General features: G+C 41.1%; 1 protein-coding gene across 1 annotated transcript; it reads left to right on the top strand.

Moving 5' to 3' along the window:
• The first annotated feature begins 1088 nt into the window (after window positions 1–1088).
• On the top strand, window positions 1089–15748 carry LOC115152327 (caveolin-1). The gene is made up of 3 exons (XM_029697100.1): window positions 1089–1316; window positions 2239–2409; window positions 14728–15748. The coding sequence occupies exons 1-3, from the start codon at window positions 1281–1283 to the stop codon at window positions 15067–15069; spliced, it is 549 nt and encodes a 182-aa protein (XP_029552960.1). The 5' UTR covers window positions 1089–1280; the 3' UTR covers window positions 15070–15748.
• Window positions 15749–17147: the final 1399 nt, after the last annotated feature.

Here is a 17147-nt window from a genome sequence, read left to right as displayed (position 1 = left end):
CATTTATAACGCTAATAGAGGCACCAATAACTTGTCCAGTACACTTATTGTATGCTGTTTTCACATACATTCCCTTATGTCTAAGCTTCTAAGTTGGCTCAAACTTTACTAATTCTTCTGAAGAAGTATATTATTGAAGTAACTGTATTCTGTAATGATGTTTGTCTGACATCCAACAGTCCATTTTCAGCTCTGTTGACCATGAGAGCCTTTTGCAGGTAAATGGTTTGAGGCATAATATTTAAGGTCAGAATGAGTAGTCTATTGTTAACCGTGTCATCAATGACAGGGTTAACCTGTGGCTGCTTCACAGTGGGCCACTGGCAACGACTGCAAGGGTGTTTTAAAGAGCTGTCAGTCAAGGTGAGCTGATATATAAGCTCCCCGCCCACTCAGCCTGTTCTTTCAAGCTTCCTGATAGTTAGAGATGAGAGAAAAGGTCAAATATATTCAATTCTGAGCATTTTAATAGCATAAAGATATTATGGGTGATGTTTTGGGTCATTCAAATGCTATTTTTACTTGGGAAATAGGATGAATGTGTGGGACCTTTAAGGCCTCTAGAAGTGCAATTATAAAATACTTAAGTGTGATATTTTATATCACTTGCACTTCTAGAGGCCTTAACAAAGGCTTCCAAACTGGTATTCATTGATTTGCTGTAATATGTAAACACAATACCTAGCGGACAACCTGCTTGCACCAATCCCATGCAATTATGGTAAAATACAGTAAAATGCAAACCCCATCTCCTCAATAAATGTAATTAATTAATCTGTCCATTCATGAATTCTTTACAATTACCATAAAATTAGTACAATAATGCACTGTACTGTTGTTTTGTGTAAGTTACAGGCAGACAGTTGCCTGTAAGTTACCATAAAAACTACTGAAAAAAAGATCACAGTAACATTATTGAATACTGTAAAATATGGTACAGTAACATAATGTATCTTTTTTTATGGTAAGTTAAAAACAACAGGAACGGTTTTACAGTGTACACAGGTGACTGCTCAGTGAATATGAAACACATTCATTCAGTCCATGCAGATGCGCGCCGAGATTTACTCTTAGGTCTCTACAGCTGCTTAACTAACTGTGCTTCCAATGTGCGCAACGTAAAGATAAGGCGACAGGATTTGGTAATATCCCCGGAGGAGCCCTCCAAGCCGTCACCATATTCCACACGCCTCCTGTTATTGCTTTACTTCCTCTGTTAAACTGATATTGTCTTGCTTCAACGACACACTGGTCTGTTCGCACTTTAGGCGCGGGACAGCATGACTGGTGGACTCAAGGACGGCGAAACTGACGAGGTATGGTTCTCGGTTCTCTTCTGGACACTGCTGTCTTATCATAGTCGGTGTATAACTGTTACATGATATATTTGTACGTTTTTAGAAGATATTTCATCATCTGAGAGCAATACAGTTTATCTGGCTCATTCTCATTCTGACATTTATCGAAAATGCCCTTAGAAAATTGGGAAACTTTTCATCTCCAAAGCCTATTTGCCAATAGTTATCTTTTTTGGCACCTGGTTGTGAACGTTACTCCCACTCCGACTGGGCGAATGTGCAAGCCCCCTCTATCCATTAGCACTGACATGAGACGTTTACAGTTATTTATTCACTTGTATTTTCTATTGATTTAGTGAGTATTTGTACTGTGGCTGTGGAATTGCCCTTACCTACCCTGGGACTTTGGGTGCAAATTAGCTTTTGGGTAACCCCGGCACATTTACATGGATGTTGCATTATTGTAATATTGATGTTGATTAATGTGCGTTGTCCCCTATAAATAAATAAACCACACTTCTTACATTCTGAGCATTATTTATGTTTTAATCCACATAGATAATTATGCGCACAGTCAGTCAAAGTTGTGTTTTTTTTTTAGAATGTTAATTCTATTAGACTAGCTAATAGATCGAAAAATGCACATTCCAGTAAAACTTGACGACAGTTACATGATTGGAAAATATGCTTGCGATGCCTTATGTGAAACAGGTTCTCGGTGTACAGAGCATACAGCCATGCTAATAACCACCGTTAACACGCATTGTGTGAGTTCTTGGTGACGACCCCTTGCGGTGAGAGACAGATATCTGCTATAGAGGGGTGTGGTGCTCTCCCTTAAAACCATCTCAGGCTGGGGTAGGCTGCTAACTCTGGTGCGCTCAGTCCGTCTCTCCACTAATTTATCCCCCGCTTCTCTTCTTTCCCTCCGGACTACAAGGGATTTCTGCACTCGCAGTTCATCAGGAAACAAGGGAACATATACAAACCAAATAACAAAGACATGGATAACGACAGTATGAGCGGGATGAAGACGATGCAGGACGTCCACACAAAAGAGATCGACCTGGTGAACCGGGACCCCAAGCACTTAAACGACGATGTTGTCAAGGTGAGTTCAAATCCGAAACAGTCCGTATACGGGATTTTGTATTATTATGCATGTTACCGTTATAATATACCCATGAGGACTGGAAATTGTCACTTGCACGCTGATTGACTAGGAACAGTCAAATGTGCACAGTAAGTTGTCAAGGGTGACCCAAAGTAGCCTACTGTGTGTGTTCAAGTTCAAGTTAGTCAGATATTAATCAGATACACATGATATACATGGAGTAAACAATGCAACAAAATGCTTACTTTCAGGTTCACCTCTCGACAAATGCAACAACAATAGAAACGTAGCCTAATTAAGGGAATAAAATAATAATTAAAAAAACTCAATGATTGAAAAATAAGATAAACATTTATCAAAAAAATATGCGAAGTGGGTGGTGAGTCGCATAGCATTCTCACGTGTAACCTATACTATATGTCAGTTTGAGCTTTTTCGGGTTCATGACCCCAGTTTACAATGTTTTTACAATAGGTTTGTGAAGGGGCTCAACACGTGCGTAAAAGTTGTAAGCAGCAGCAGAGCATATTCTTAATAAAATGTATTTGTCACATGCTTCATAAACAACAGTGAAATGCTTACTTATGGGTCTTTTACCAACAATGCAGAGTTAGAGATAAAGCTTATAACAATAAAAAATAATAAAATAAATAGCGACATGAGGAATAAATACACAGTGAATAGGGAATAACAATAAAGAGTAAAAAATAACATGGCTATGTACAGGGAGCACCAGTACGTAGTCGATGTGCATGGGAATGAGGTAATTGAGGTAGCTATGCTTACTGAACAAAAATATAAAACTTTGAATTACAGTTTATATAAGGAAATCAGTCAATTGAAATAAATAAATTAGGCCCTTCACATGACTCGGCAGGGGCACAGCCATTGGTGTGCCTGGGAGGGCATAGGCCCACCCACATGGGAGCCAGGCCGACCCACTGGGGAGCCAGGCCCAGTCAATCAGAATGAGTTTTTCCCCACAAAAGGGCTTTATTACAGACAGAAATGCAATGCAAGAAAGTACAAGAAAGTGTGAGTGTTGAGATGTGTATGTGTGTGTTGGAGTGTGAGTGTGTGGGTAGAGTCCAGTGTGTGCTCATAGAATCCGTGCAAGAGGGTTAGTGCAAAAAAGGGTCAGTGTAGGTAAAAATTTGATGAGCTATTTAGCAGTCTTATGGCTTGGGCGTTGATTAAGTTCAGGGTCCTTTTGTTTCCAGACATGGTGCACTAGTACTGCTTGCCTTGCTGCACTAGTACTGCTTGCCTTGCAGAGAAAATTCTATGGATTGGTTGCCAAGAGTCTTTGACAATTTTTCCTTTCTTTCTTTGACACTGCTTGGTACAGAGGTCCTGGGTGGCAGGGAGCTCAGCCCCAGTGATGTACTGGGCTGTACTCACCATCCTCTGTAGTACCTTGCTCACAATGGTGCAGCTGTATAACATTTTGAGGATCTGAGGGCCCATGTTGCTGCGGCTGCTGTCATTAGAACAGAGTGGAACATCCTTGCTCCGGTGTTGGAACAGAGGAAATATTACTCATATCCTGTTGTCGGAACAAAACATTTCTCACAGTCCTTGTTTTATAGTTACACAGCATCTGTTATTAAATTAGTGAGCTATTAAAGAGAATCATTCTTTTCAAAGTAGACACAAACCACACTGTGTCCATTTTGTGTTCTTACAGTGCGTTCAGAAAGTATTCACACCCGTTGACTTTTTCCACATTTTGTGGTGTTACAGCATGATTTTTAATAGATTACATTGAGATTTTGTGTCACTGGCCTACATACACTACTCCATAATATCAAAGTGGAATTATGTTTTTCAAAACGTTTACAAATGAATAAAAAATGAAATGCTGAAATGTATTGAGTCAAAGGGTATCCAACCCATTTGTTATAGCAAGCCTAAATAAGTTCAGGAGTAAAAATTTGCTTGACAAGATACATAATACGTTGCATGGACTCACTATGTTTGCAATTACAGTGTTTAACATGATTTTTTTTATGACTATCTCATCTCTGTATCCCACACACAATTATCTGTAAGGTCCTTCAGTAAGCAAGTGAATTTCAAACACAGATTCAACCACAAAGACCAGGGAGGATTTCAAATGACTCGCAATGGGAACCTATTGGTAGATGGGTAATTTTTTTTTACATAAACACACATTGAATATACCTTTGAGCATGGGTAAGTTGTTAATTGCACTTTGGATGGTTTATCAAAGCACCCAGTCACTACAAAGACACAGGCGTCCTTCCTAACTCAGTTGCCGGAGAGGAAGGAAACCCCTCAGGCCAATGGTGACTTTAAAACAGTTACAGAGTTTATGGGCTGGGATAGGAGAACTGAGGATGGATAAACAACATTGTAGTTACTCCACAATACTAACCTAATTGACAAAGTTAAAAGAAGGAAGCCTGTACAGAATAAAATATTCAAAAATATGCATCCTGTTTGCAACAAGGCACTAAAGTAATACAGCAAAACAATTGGCAAAGCACTTGACTTTTTGTCCTGAATAGGTGTTACGTTTGGGGCAAATCCAATACAACACATTACTAAGTACCACTCTCCATATTTTCAAGCATAGTGGTGGCTGCATCATGTTATGGGTATGATTGTAATCGTAAAGGACTGATGAGTTTTTCAGGATAAAAAAAACTAACAGAATAGAGCTAAGCACAGGGAAAAAAACGGATTAAGTCGGCTTTCCACCAGACACTCAGATGAATTCACATTTCAGCAGGACAATAACATATAACACAAGGCCACATCTACACTGGAGTTGCTTACCAAGAAGACCGTGAATGTCCCTGAGTTGCCGAGTTACAGTTTTGATTTAAATTTACTTGAAAATCTATGGTAAGACCTGAAAATAATTTTCTAGCAATGATCCACAACCAATTTGACAGAGCTTGAACATTTTTGAAAAGAATAATGGGCAAATGTTGCAAATCCATGTGTGGAAAGCTCTTAAGACTTATCCAGAAGCTGTAATCGCTGCCAAATGTGCTTCTACAAAGTATTGACTCAGGGGTGTGAATACTTATGTAAATTACATATTTCTGTATTTAATTTTCAATAAATATGCAAACAATTCTAAAAACATTTTTTTCACATTGTCATTTTGGGGTATTGTATGTAGATGGATGAGAGAAAAAATCTATTTAATCCATTATGAATTCAGGCAGTAAGTCAAGGGGCATGACTATTTTGTGAAGGCCCTGTATGTAAAAGATTTGTTTGTTGAGAGAAAGCTTGGATGAAAGAGCGCTGATGTAGGCTATAGCTAAACCACCTGTCGTGTGTGGTGGGAACAGAACAGCAGCTGCCACAAAGACAGAGGCTGCTTCCCAAATGGCACCCTATTCCCTATGGCCCTGGTCAAAAGTAGTGCACTAAATAGGGAATAAGGTGCCATTTTGGATGCAGTCACAGCCCATGTCCATCGCCATGTCCAGCTGGGTTATTTATTCATATGTAAGGGGTCACCATCCACTGGGAGAGGGTCAGGCATTTGAAGTAGTGAACTTTGATTCATAAAACATGAAAACACCCACATAGGTGAGGGATCTTATAGAGCTGAGGGATCTTCAGCATGCTTATAGAGAAGGGAACTCAACATGTACTGTACTGCACTGACACAAATGACGGATGATTGGTTGAAAGAAATTGATAATAAGAAGACGGGAGCTGTACTGTTATATTTCAGTGCAGCCTTTGATATTATTGACCCTATCCTGTTGTTGAGATCTTATGCGTTATGGCTTTTCAACCTCTGCCATATCATGGATTCAGCGCTATCTATCTAATAGAACTCAGAGGGTTTTCTTTAATGGAAGCTTCTCTAATGTCAAACATGTAAAGTGTGGTGTACCGTAGGGCAGATCTCTAGGCCCTCTACTCTTTTCTATTTTTACCAATGACCTGCCGCTGGCATTAAACAAAGCATGATTCAACCATATACGCATCAGCAACCACAGCTAATAGTGGTGTAATGGACCGTAGTTGATCCGTGATCCGTACGGATCACCCCCCATGGTTCGGCATGCATGTGAACCGCGGATCAATTGTAAAGTTTAACCATCATAGTGTGAAATACAGTTTTACTGCCGCTGTTACTTTTTAAAGTAATAATTCCATAAATCTCGATGCAGAGTTGCAGTGAAAAGATAAAGACAAGACAGATAGATGCGTGCTGTGTTTTACTCTGAAGCCTGAAGGTTGATTTGATAATTTTTTTAAAGCAGTTGTGTGTACTGTTCACGTGAACGGGGCATGTTGAATCAATCCTGGATGCTCGCGTTGCAAAAAGCAAAGAAGAAAAAAGAGCAGTGACAGCCATGGCTAGCTGAGGCGCTGAACAACTGGAAAAGCCTCCCGCTTCATTTAAGTCTCATGTATGGGAGCATTTTGGCTTCCCTGTCAAATATGATGACGGTGGACAACACCATTACTGTGTGTAGGCATTGTGCCTCAAGAAATCCGTATGATCATGGAAATACATGGAGCATGGTCACACATTTAAATCATCATCAACCTGGTGTGTCAGTAACGAGAGCCAACTCAGCCAAGAGTGTCACGACTTCCGCCGAAGTCGGTCCCTCTCCTTGTTCGGGCGGCGTTCGGCGGTCGACGTCACCGGCTTTCCACTTTTCATTTTCCATTTGTTCTGTCTTTGTCTTATCACACCTGGCTTCACCCAACCAATTACTTGTTTATTATTTAACCCTCTGTTCCCCATGTTGTATTTGTGAGTGATTGTTATTTGTTACGTGGATATTTGTCAGGCACTTTTGTTTTAGACCGTGTTTTGGCACTAGTATGCGTTATGTGCTGTCATTTGTTAACCGGTATTAAAGTGCGCCTGTTTATTATACTCCGTTCTCCTGAACTTGACTTCGCCTCCCATATACACGCATTACAAAGAGACACCAACTTCTCACCGCAGCATTTAAGCAGCCCTTTGCTGCAGAATCAGACCGGGCTAAAGCCATCACCAAATCTATTGGGATGCTTATCGCTGCAGACATGAGGCCATACTCTGTTGTGGAAAACAAAGGGTTTCAAAATATGGTGAAAGTGCTTGAGCCACGCTACGAAATCCCCTCGCGTCCCCACTTCAGTATGAAGGTCGTGCCAGATCTTTATGAACAGGAAAAGATCAAAATTGTCGACTAATTATCCAAGCCATCCTCTGTTGCCCTCACCACATACGGGTGGTCCTCCAGGGAAACGGAAAGCTACGTGACTGTGACTGCTCACTACACCACAGAGGAGTGGGAGATGTGAAGTTCGGTGCTACAGACACTGCCTCTCTATGAGAGTCACACAGGCACAAATCTGGCGCAGGTACTGCTAGGAGCAGTAGCAGAGTGGAAGCTAGAGGCCCAAAAGCAATATCCCAATCACCACAGATAATGCCAAGTAAATGAAGTGATAGAAGCTGGACTGGGGCCACAGATAGCTTGCTTTGCACATGGGATCAATTCTAGCATCCCAAAGGGGAATCTCAGTGAACCAGATGGACCGCCTCCTTGGGAGGATCAGGAAGGTAGTTTGTTTTTTCCACCGAAGCCCAACAATCGCTCATGTGCTTAAGACCTAGCAAGAAATGTTACAGCTACCGACCCACAAGCTCATACACCATGTCACAACAAGATGGAACTCCACTTATGACATGTTGGAGAGCTATCTTGAGCAGCAGGCAGCTGTATACTCTGCACTGACAGCCAAGACCCTGAAAAAATATAAAGACATCGTCACCTTGTCTGATGATGACGTGAAAGTGGCAGAGGAGGTCCTCCAGGTGCTCAAACCCCTCAAAACGGTTACAAACCTATTGAGCACTGAAACTGCACCGTCTGTGTCCGTGATCCTACCTCTGAAACAAGGATACTACAATCCATGGCCCCAAGTGAGGAAGACAGCACCATCACTAGAGATGTCAAGGCTGCCATTAGAGAGGACCTGAACCCCAGATACCCCCCTAATGTACAGGACTACCTTCATAGATCTACTGCACTGGATCCAAGGTTCAAGACCCTGTCTCACCTAGACCCTGCCCTTCGCCGGAGGACATACAGTGATCTCACCACTGACATTGTGGCCACTGAAGAGGTAAAAAAATAAATAACAGTGAATTACTTAAATAATAAATATACTGCAGTCTAATCTTAGTCTATGCTATTGCTATTAGAATCATCCATTTTTTTATTGCCACAATTATAGTTCTATGAAATATGAAAATAAATAATTAGTTTAATAGATCAAGTCATTTTTTCTGCAGGGTCAAGCCACAGAGCTGACAGGAGCAGACTCAGAGGCATCTCCTCCACAAAATCATTTGGCCATGAAGGAGCTTTTCGGGGAGAGCTTTGCGAGCAAGGACACAGAGAAAACTTACACACAGCACTGACACACACACACTTAACCCACCAGACATGCCACCAAGGGTCTTTTCACAGTCCCCAGGTCCAGAACAAATTCAATTAAGTATAGTATTATACACAGCCATGAGTGCACGGATCTCCCTTCCATCTTATGTTCACAAGTGAACAACAAACCTGGTTTCAAAAAACAAATAAAGCAACACCTCACAGCACAAACCCTCTTCCCCAGCGGAGCTACTTGTTGTGTGTAAGAACTGATATGCACACTACCGGTCAAAAGTTTCAGAACACCTACTCATTCAAGTTTTTTTTTTGTAGAATAATAGTGAAGACGTCAAAACTATGAAATAACACATATGGAATCATGTAGTAACCAAAAGTGTTAAACAAATCAAAAAATATTTTATACTTGAGATTCTTCAAGTAGCCACCCTTTGCCTTGATGACAGCTTTGCACACTTTGGCACCACACACACACACACACACACACACACACACACACACACACACACACACACACACACACACACACACACACACACACACACACACACACACACACACACACACACACACATACACACACACACACTGCATGTTCATGTTTTTAAATGTATGTCAATTCTAAAGTCTTTTGTCTGTATTGTCTTTTTCATTATGTGTCGGACCCCAGTAAGACTAGCTGTCGCCATTGGCGTCGGCTAATGGGGATCCTAATAAATCAAATCAAAACCCTCTCTCCTACTAGTCTTATGCCTTGTGTGCAGTATTTTCTATTTTATTACAATGGGTTCAGTCATATGAAAATAGAATCATATGAAAATATTATAACAGGGAACCCAACTCATGTGAGGAGAATAACATTATTCCAACCGTGGAGTTTTCTTACATGTGAACCTGCAAATTAGATTTTCACATGATTGATTTTCAAAGTTTTTCACATTTTTCACAATTTTCACATGTGAAACCACAAATTTGTGAAACTGCAATTCACATGTGAGGTGAAAACATGTTATTCTGCTCACGTGAAAAGGTGATGTTAACATGATAATTCTAAATTAAATACATGTGAAAATATGGTTTCACGTGTGAAAGTTAAGCTCAAAATGTGAAAACAGCTATTTCACATGTTTTTTTTTAAAGGGACACACACACACACCAGACCCGCATACATACATACAGACATACAGTCACAAACACACACAACACACACAAACAACGTACACTACTCTCTCTCTTTCTGCAGAACCAGTAGACTGTTGACTTTCTTTAGCAGTGATCTTATAGTTAGAATTTCAACAGCTGCATTCAATTGGCCACATCAGAGAATCAACATCCATGCAGAGTTTGCCTTGTGAATATATTTTCCTCTTGTAAAGCTGAGTTCTTTATAGCCCAGTCAGTGGAGTGGAATGGCTCTAGCAGTGGCCCCAAAGCCACGCAGCCTTCTGTTAAACCACAATGGGGCTAAACTGGGCAGAGTAGACACACCCACAGCCACGCCGCATGGGCATCACAGCAGTGATCGGCTCGCTAACTAGCCGCTAGCTAACATCTCTCTGCCAAATGCTCCAGTATCCTGGGAGGCGGGAGGCACATTATAGTAGGAAATGAATATGTTCAGGCTCAATGGAGTAGCTGAGGCAGGGATTCCCTTAACTTGTCCAGGCGGGGTGCAAACAAAGGCCCCAAATCAACATGATTTATTAAGTAACAAATTCAATTAAATAAATGAAAGTCACATGAAACCCCTTTAGGTGGGAGGAAACAGAGCTAGGCAGGGGTTGTCCGCCACACCTATACAATAGTACAGGAAACACTGGACTGAGGCATTCTGCAATCTAGGGACAAAATGAAAAAAAATACATTACAGTTGTCACTCCAGATTGAAGCCAACCAGACTGGTCACACGTTGAACCTGAGAATGGGTAATGTTTGTTTTACTGTATGTCCAATCCCTAAAGGGGCGACAGGTACTGAGACGTACAGTTGAAGTCGGAAGTTTACATACACCTTAGCCAAATACATTTAAACTCAGTTTTTCACAATTCCTGACAGTTAATCCTAGTAAACATTCCCTGTCTTAGGTCAGTTAGGATCACCACTTTATTTTAAGAATGTGAAATGTCAGAATAATAGTAGAGAGAATGATTTATTTTAGCTTTTATTTCTTTCATCACATTCCCAGTGGGTCAGAAGTTTACATGCACTCAATTAGTATTTGGTAACATTGCCTTTAAATTGTTTAACTTGGGTCAAACGGTTCGGGTAGCCTTCCACAAGCTTCCCACAATAAGTTGGGTGAATTTTGGCCCATTCCTCCTGACAGAGCTAGTGTAACAGTCAGGTTTGTAGGCCTCCTTGCTCGCACACGCTTTTACAGTTCTGCCCACAAATTGTCTATAGGATTGAGGTCAGGGCTTTGTGATGGCCACTCCAATACCTTGACTTTGTTGTCCTTAAGCCATTTTGCCACAACTTTGGAAGTAAGCTTGGGGTTATTGTCCATTTGGAAGACCCATTTGCGACCAAGCTTTAACTTCTTGACTGATGTCGTGAGATGTTGCTTCAATATATCCACAAAATTTTCCTACCTAATGATGCCATCTATTTTGTGAAGTGCACCAGTCCCTTCTGCAGCAAAGCATCCCCACAACATGATGCTGCTACCCCCGTGCTTCACAGTTGGGATGGTGTTCTTCGGCTTGCAAGCCTCCCACTTTTTCCTCCAAACATAAAGATGGTCATTATGGTCAAACAGTTCTATTTTTGTGCCATCTTTGAAATGTAAGAGAAAGGCCATAATGTATTATTCCAGCCCAAGCGCAATTTCGATTTTGGCCACTACATGGCAGCAGTGTATGTGCAAAGTTTTAGACTGATCCAATGAACCATTGTATTTCTGTTCAAAATGCTGTATCAAGACTGCTCAAATGTCCCTAATTGGTTTATTAATACATTTTCAAGTTCATAATTGTGAACTGTCCTCAAATAATAGCATTGTATTTTTTCATTGTAATAGCTACTGTGTGGCTCAGTTGGTAAAACATGGTGTTTGCAATGCCAGGGTTGTGGGTTCGATTCCTACAGAAAAAAATGTATGAAATGTATGCATTCACTACTGAAAGTTGCTCTGGATGACTAAATGACTAAAATGTAAAATGTAAATTAGACAGTGCAGTAAGATTAACAAGAATTTAAGCTTTCTGCCCATATCAGATATGTCTATGTCCTGGGAATTATTTTTTGTTACTTATAACCTCATGCCAATCACGTTAGCTCAAATTATTAAAAGTTAACTCAAGTTAACTGATTAACTCTGACAGGTCTAATTCAAAATAATCTCTTTGTAGAAAAGAAAAGTATCTGTTTACATTCATTCCAATAGCAAACACATTTACATATTTTCAAATACATGAAAACACTTTTTTTGGGGGGGGGCTGTGTATTAAATGTAACAAAAACCAATGGACAGCTAACAATAAGAGAAACTAAAAATAGCTAGCTAGGACAAAATTGAAGGCTAGCTATCGCCTATCATTAAGCTAGCTAGCGATTAGCAATTGTCATGCGAACATTAGATACAAATTTCATAAAAAGTAACCTTCTAAAATACATACCATTAATGTGGTTCATATCTACATGTAAATACACTCAATATGAGCCGTCGTTTGCAAAAATGAAACTATTTAATAGCCAAAACATTTATAACGGAAATAAAAAAAATCTTCCAAAACGCCATCTTGTTCTCATTGACTTGTATACTTAGCTTGGATACAGTCATGTAAATGGGAAAATCTCACTTGTTTTTCACTCAGTCAAAACAATTAAATTATACATCAAAATAACCCAAAAAACAAAACAGTTTAGTTAAACTGTTATCTCTAGGTTTTGAAAACGTAACCATGTGTACAACCTGGAAAAATATATAAAATTAAGGAGACAAAGAGCTAGCTTCTCTGTTCTTTTCAATGGGCTTCTTCCAACAGTCACGGAGCGACATACAAAGAAGAGAGGCACGCGTCTGCAGCAGTAACACTGTGAATGCCTCCACCTAGTAGTAGCGCCAAGTATGCATATATGTCAATGCAACACCATAATAATGGAGTGGATGGCTCATAAATAATACATCATTATTTTTAACACACTTCAATTATCATACTCAGGTAGTCTAAGTAACCTTCTTGAAAACAACCATTTCACATGTGAAACTGCAAATGTCACTTTTTTTTGTAAGGGTACATACAGTACTGTACTCAAGATGTACGCCTCTGGAAAATTAAATGGACGTTACTGGGTTTTGTGGCTTAAAATAATAATATGACTTATATTACAGGGCTGTACCACCAACTTTTTTTTATGCTATAAGTTTAGCATGTTCAGTTTAGGAACCCCTTTGTGTACACAGTAAGAGCTGGTAGGAATGTCTTCTGAATAAAACGTTCAATTTAATATAAAAAATTCACTTTTACTCTGCACTAGATAGAGGTGTTGTTAAACCCTCTGACAGCAACACATCTCTCGCAGACAAAACACACACGCAATTAAGTAACTGTAAAATAAATATTTGCTCTATCAAATCAAATCAAATCAAATCAAATTTATTTATATAGCCCTTCGTACATCAGCTGAAATCTCAAAGTGCTGTACAGAAACCCAGCCTAAAACCCCAAACAGCAAGCAATGCATGTGAAAGAAGCACGGTGGCTGGGAAAAACTCCCTAGGAAAAACTCCTGAGAAAGGCCAAAAACCTAGGAAGAAACCTAGAGAGGAACCAGGCTATGAGGGGTGGCCAGTCCTCTTCTGGCTGTGCCGGGTGGATATTATAACAGAACATGGTAAAGATGTTAAAATGTTCGTAAATGACCAGCATGGTCAAATAATAATAATCATAGTAATTGTCGAGGGTGCAACAAGCACGTCCGGTGAACAGGTCAGGGTTCCGTAGCCGCAGGCAGAACAGTTGAAACTGGAGCAGCAGCATGGCCAGGTGGACTGGGGACAGCAAGGAGTCATCATGCCAGGTAGTCCTGAGGCATGGTCCTAGGGCTCAGGTCCTCCGAGAGAAAGAAAGAAAGAGAGAAAGAGAATTAGAGAGAGCATATTTACATTCACACAGGACACCGGATAAGACAAGAATACTCCAGATGTAACAGACTGACCCTAGCCCCCCGACACATAAACTACTGCAGCATAAATACTGGAGGCTGAGACAGGAGGGATCAGAAGACACTGTGGCCCCATCCGATGATCATGGGCCATGTAGCGAAGGGGAGAGTGAAAGGGAAAGAGAGGTAGCGAGAGAAGGGTAGTGAGGTTGCGAGAGAGAGCAAGCGTGCTAGCATACGTGTGTTTTTCCACTTCAGTCTGCACTAAAATGTCTATGTGGTCATGGGTACTTGGGAGGCACGTAGGAAACCCGTCGATCACCTGAGAAGTCTTTTTTACACTGAAAATAAATACATTTCATCGTTTACCTGTGGCCCATCCGGCTAGTCTTGACTAGTCTTCATGTAAAGATGTAGGATCTTCATTTGATCACCCTGTTGAGGCAGGACATTTCTTGATTTGATTTGATTTGAAAATGATCAACCCCTATAAAAATGTCCATGATTTATAATCCACACAATAATTCACATTTCCTTTTATTATTTTCCTGCTGTGAGAAAGTGGTTAGTGTTGCACCATCTTGGGAATATGGTGCTGCATCACTAAAATGTTTGCTGTGGGGGGGGGGGGGTTGGTTTGACCTTCCGTACCAGTCACTATGAAGAGACATAAATCTCTTGTAATACTTGTACCTTATGAACTCAAATGCACATTTTTAGAAATAGGTTATATTCTTTATCTATGTTAGTTGCTTTGGCTGTCTAATGAACCATTATTGATTCAGTGATTCTCTTCTCCCGTCAGGTGGAATTCGAGGATGTGATCGCGGAGCCTCCAGGGACATACAGCTTCGACGGCGTGTGGAAGGCTAGCTTCACCACCTTCACGGTGACCAAGTACTGGTGCTACCGTCTCCTTACCGCCCTGGTGGGAATCCCGCTGGCACTGGTCTGGGGCATCTTCTTCGCCATCCTGTCCTTCATCCACATCTGGGCGGTGGTGCCGTGCATCAAGAGCTATCTGATCGAGATCCACTGTGTCAGCCGTGTTTACTCCATCTGCATCCACACCTTCTGCGATCCTCTGTTTGAAGCCATGGGCAAGTGCTTCAGCAGCGTCCACATCAGCACCGCCAAGGGGGTGTAGAAAAGAGGAGGAAGAAGAGGAAAATTAATGGAGGATGAGGGGAGGATGGTGGGAATGAGGTGAGGGCTGGAAACCATAACCGATTTTAAAGGGAGAGAAGACACCTGAAGAAACTGAAAGAAAAGAGAGGGAGCGACCTTTTTTGATGAAAGAAGAGGTGAGACATTTCTAGAGCTGTGGGCGGGATGTTGGCGGTGAGGGGGCGGAGACACAGAGAGTACCTTGCCCCGCCTCTCTTTTTCCGTCTCCCTCGACGACAATCGTTTCTCTCTCCAGTGCTGGTTTAACCAACAGGGGCACATGATTATGTCAAGTCATTCCTTGGGGTCTTTGTTTTGATTTTGTTTTTTGTTAGTGTTGTTTATCATTGCAGGAGCACCACCACGCTAGCCTCCCCACCCCCACTCCCACTCCCACTCCCACTCCATTATTCCTAACATTGTCCCGAAATGTTGTGTGATCCTCTCTCTGATTATAGCTTGTTGAATGAAGGGTATGATTGATTAGTTAGTTAATTGATTGACAGGCTCATATGATAGATGTTGGTGTCCTCTCTGCTGGGTTTGTGTTCCTATTTTTGGGAGGGTAATGCTTTGGGTGCGGGGAAGGGATATCCCTGTGCCTGTCCCATTGCGTTGTTTGGAGAGAGTTGACAAATCCCAGCTGACACAGCACAAAATCCTAGAGCCAAAACCCTCTCAACACCCCTGTCTCAGTCCCACTACCCCCACCTGACCCCCTCACACACCCTCCACCCCACTATGCCTGCCATGACTCCTAGTCTGAAACACTGAACCTGCCCTTGTTTCTGCATGCACCACCACCTCTACAAAGCCACCGAGCCAACCAACACGCTGCTGTCAGTCTGCATGCCCTGACAGACAGACAGACAGACAGACAGGCAGACACACAGGTATAAGACAACCACATGATGACATCATAATCACTCTCTCCATCAACACTCTGTTTTGTTCCAGCTCCAATCCAAGCAAGAGAGATGAAATTCTATGGCAACAACCAAGTCTACGAACAATGCAGCCTTCATGGTATATACCATTTTTCAATGTGTATTTTTTTATGTTTGCCTTTGAATCTCAAAAAAATATCACTTGAACTTTGTCTCATTACATTCACACCTAGGGATCTTCTTTTAGACCATTTGAGGTCTCTTCCCTGTAGAGGGAGGATGTTGATGCACATTTGCTGTAGCCGTAGCTAAATAACCATGCTCTTTCTACACTTTATGAAGATGAAGAACTTTTATTTTGAGCTTTGTTTGCCCAATGTATGCAAATTTTGAGTTGCATTGTCTTTTTATTTTTTATTTGTTTTACTCCCCAATGAGGTTTGAGTTTATTCCCTGATTGAATAGTTTGGTCTGGTGTAGAGTTCTGCTTATTGACTGTCGACCACAGGAGGCTGCTTAGGGGAGGACAGCTCATAATGGCTGGAATGGAGTAAATGGAATGGTATCAAACACATGGAAACCATGTGTTTAATGTGTTCGATACCATTTAATCCGTTCCAGCCATTACTATGAGCCCGTCCTCCCTAATTAAAGTTCCACCAGCCACCTGTGCTGTCGGTAGCTCCAACCAAGGACTATCAGCTAATACAGTCCCCTCGGAAAGTATTCAGACCTCTTAACTTTTTCCACATTTTGTTACATTACAGCATTATTCTAAAATGGATTAAATTATTTAAAAAACCTCATCAATCATCAAAATGTCCTCATCAATCTACACACAATACCCCATAAGGACAAAGCGAATACAGGTTGTTTGACATTTTTGCAAATGTATTAAAAATAAAAAACAGAAACACCTTATTTAAATAAGTATTCAGACCCTTTGCTATGAGACTCAAAATTGAGATCATGTGCATCCTGTTTCCATTGATCATCCTTGAGATGTTTCTACAACTTGGAGTCCATCTGTGGTAAATTCAATTGATTGGACACGATTTGGAAAGGCACACACCTGTATATATAAGTTCCCACAGTTGACAGTGTATGTCAGAGCAAAAACCAAGCCATGAGGTTGAAGGAATTGTCCTTAGAGCTCCGAGACAGGATTGTG

The sequence above is a fragment of the Salmo trutta genome, chromosome 17 (assembly GCF_901001165.1).
Source record: "Salmo trutta chromosome 17, fSalTru1.1, whole genome shotgun sequence".
In the NCBI taxonomy this organism is placed as follows: Eukaryota; Metazoa; Chordata; class Actinopteri; order Salmoniformes; family Salmonidae; genus Salmo; species Salmo trutta.
Note: the sequence above shows the minus strand (reverse complement) of the source record. Positions and strands in the feature narration are given on the sequence as shown.

Coding starts and splice junctions, on each gene's coding strand:
- LOC115152327 (XM_029697100.1), top strand. CDS start 1,281: ATGACTGGTGGACTCAAGGACGGCGAAACTGACGAG. Junction 1,317..2,238: donor AGGACGGCGAAACTGACGAG/GTATGGTTCTCG, acceptor CCGGACTACAAG/GGATTTCTGCACTCGCAGTT. Junction 2,410..14,727: donor TAAACGACGATGTTGTCAAG/GTGAGTTCAAAT, acceptor TTCTCCCGTCAG/GTGGAATTCGAGGATGTGAT.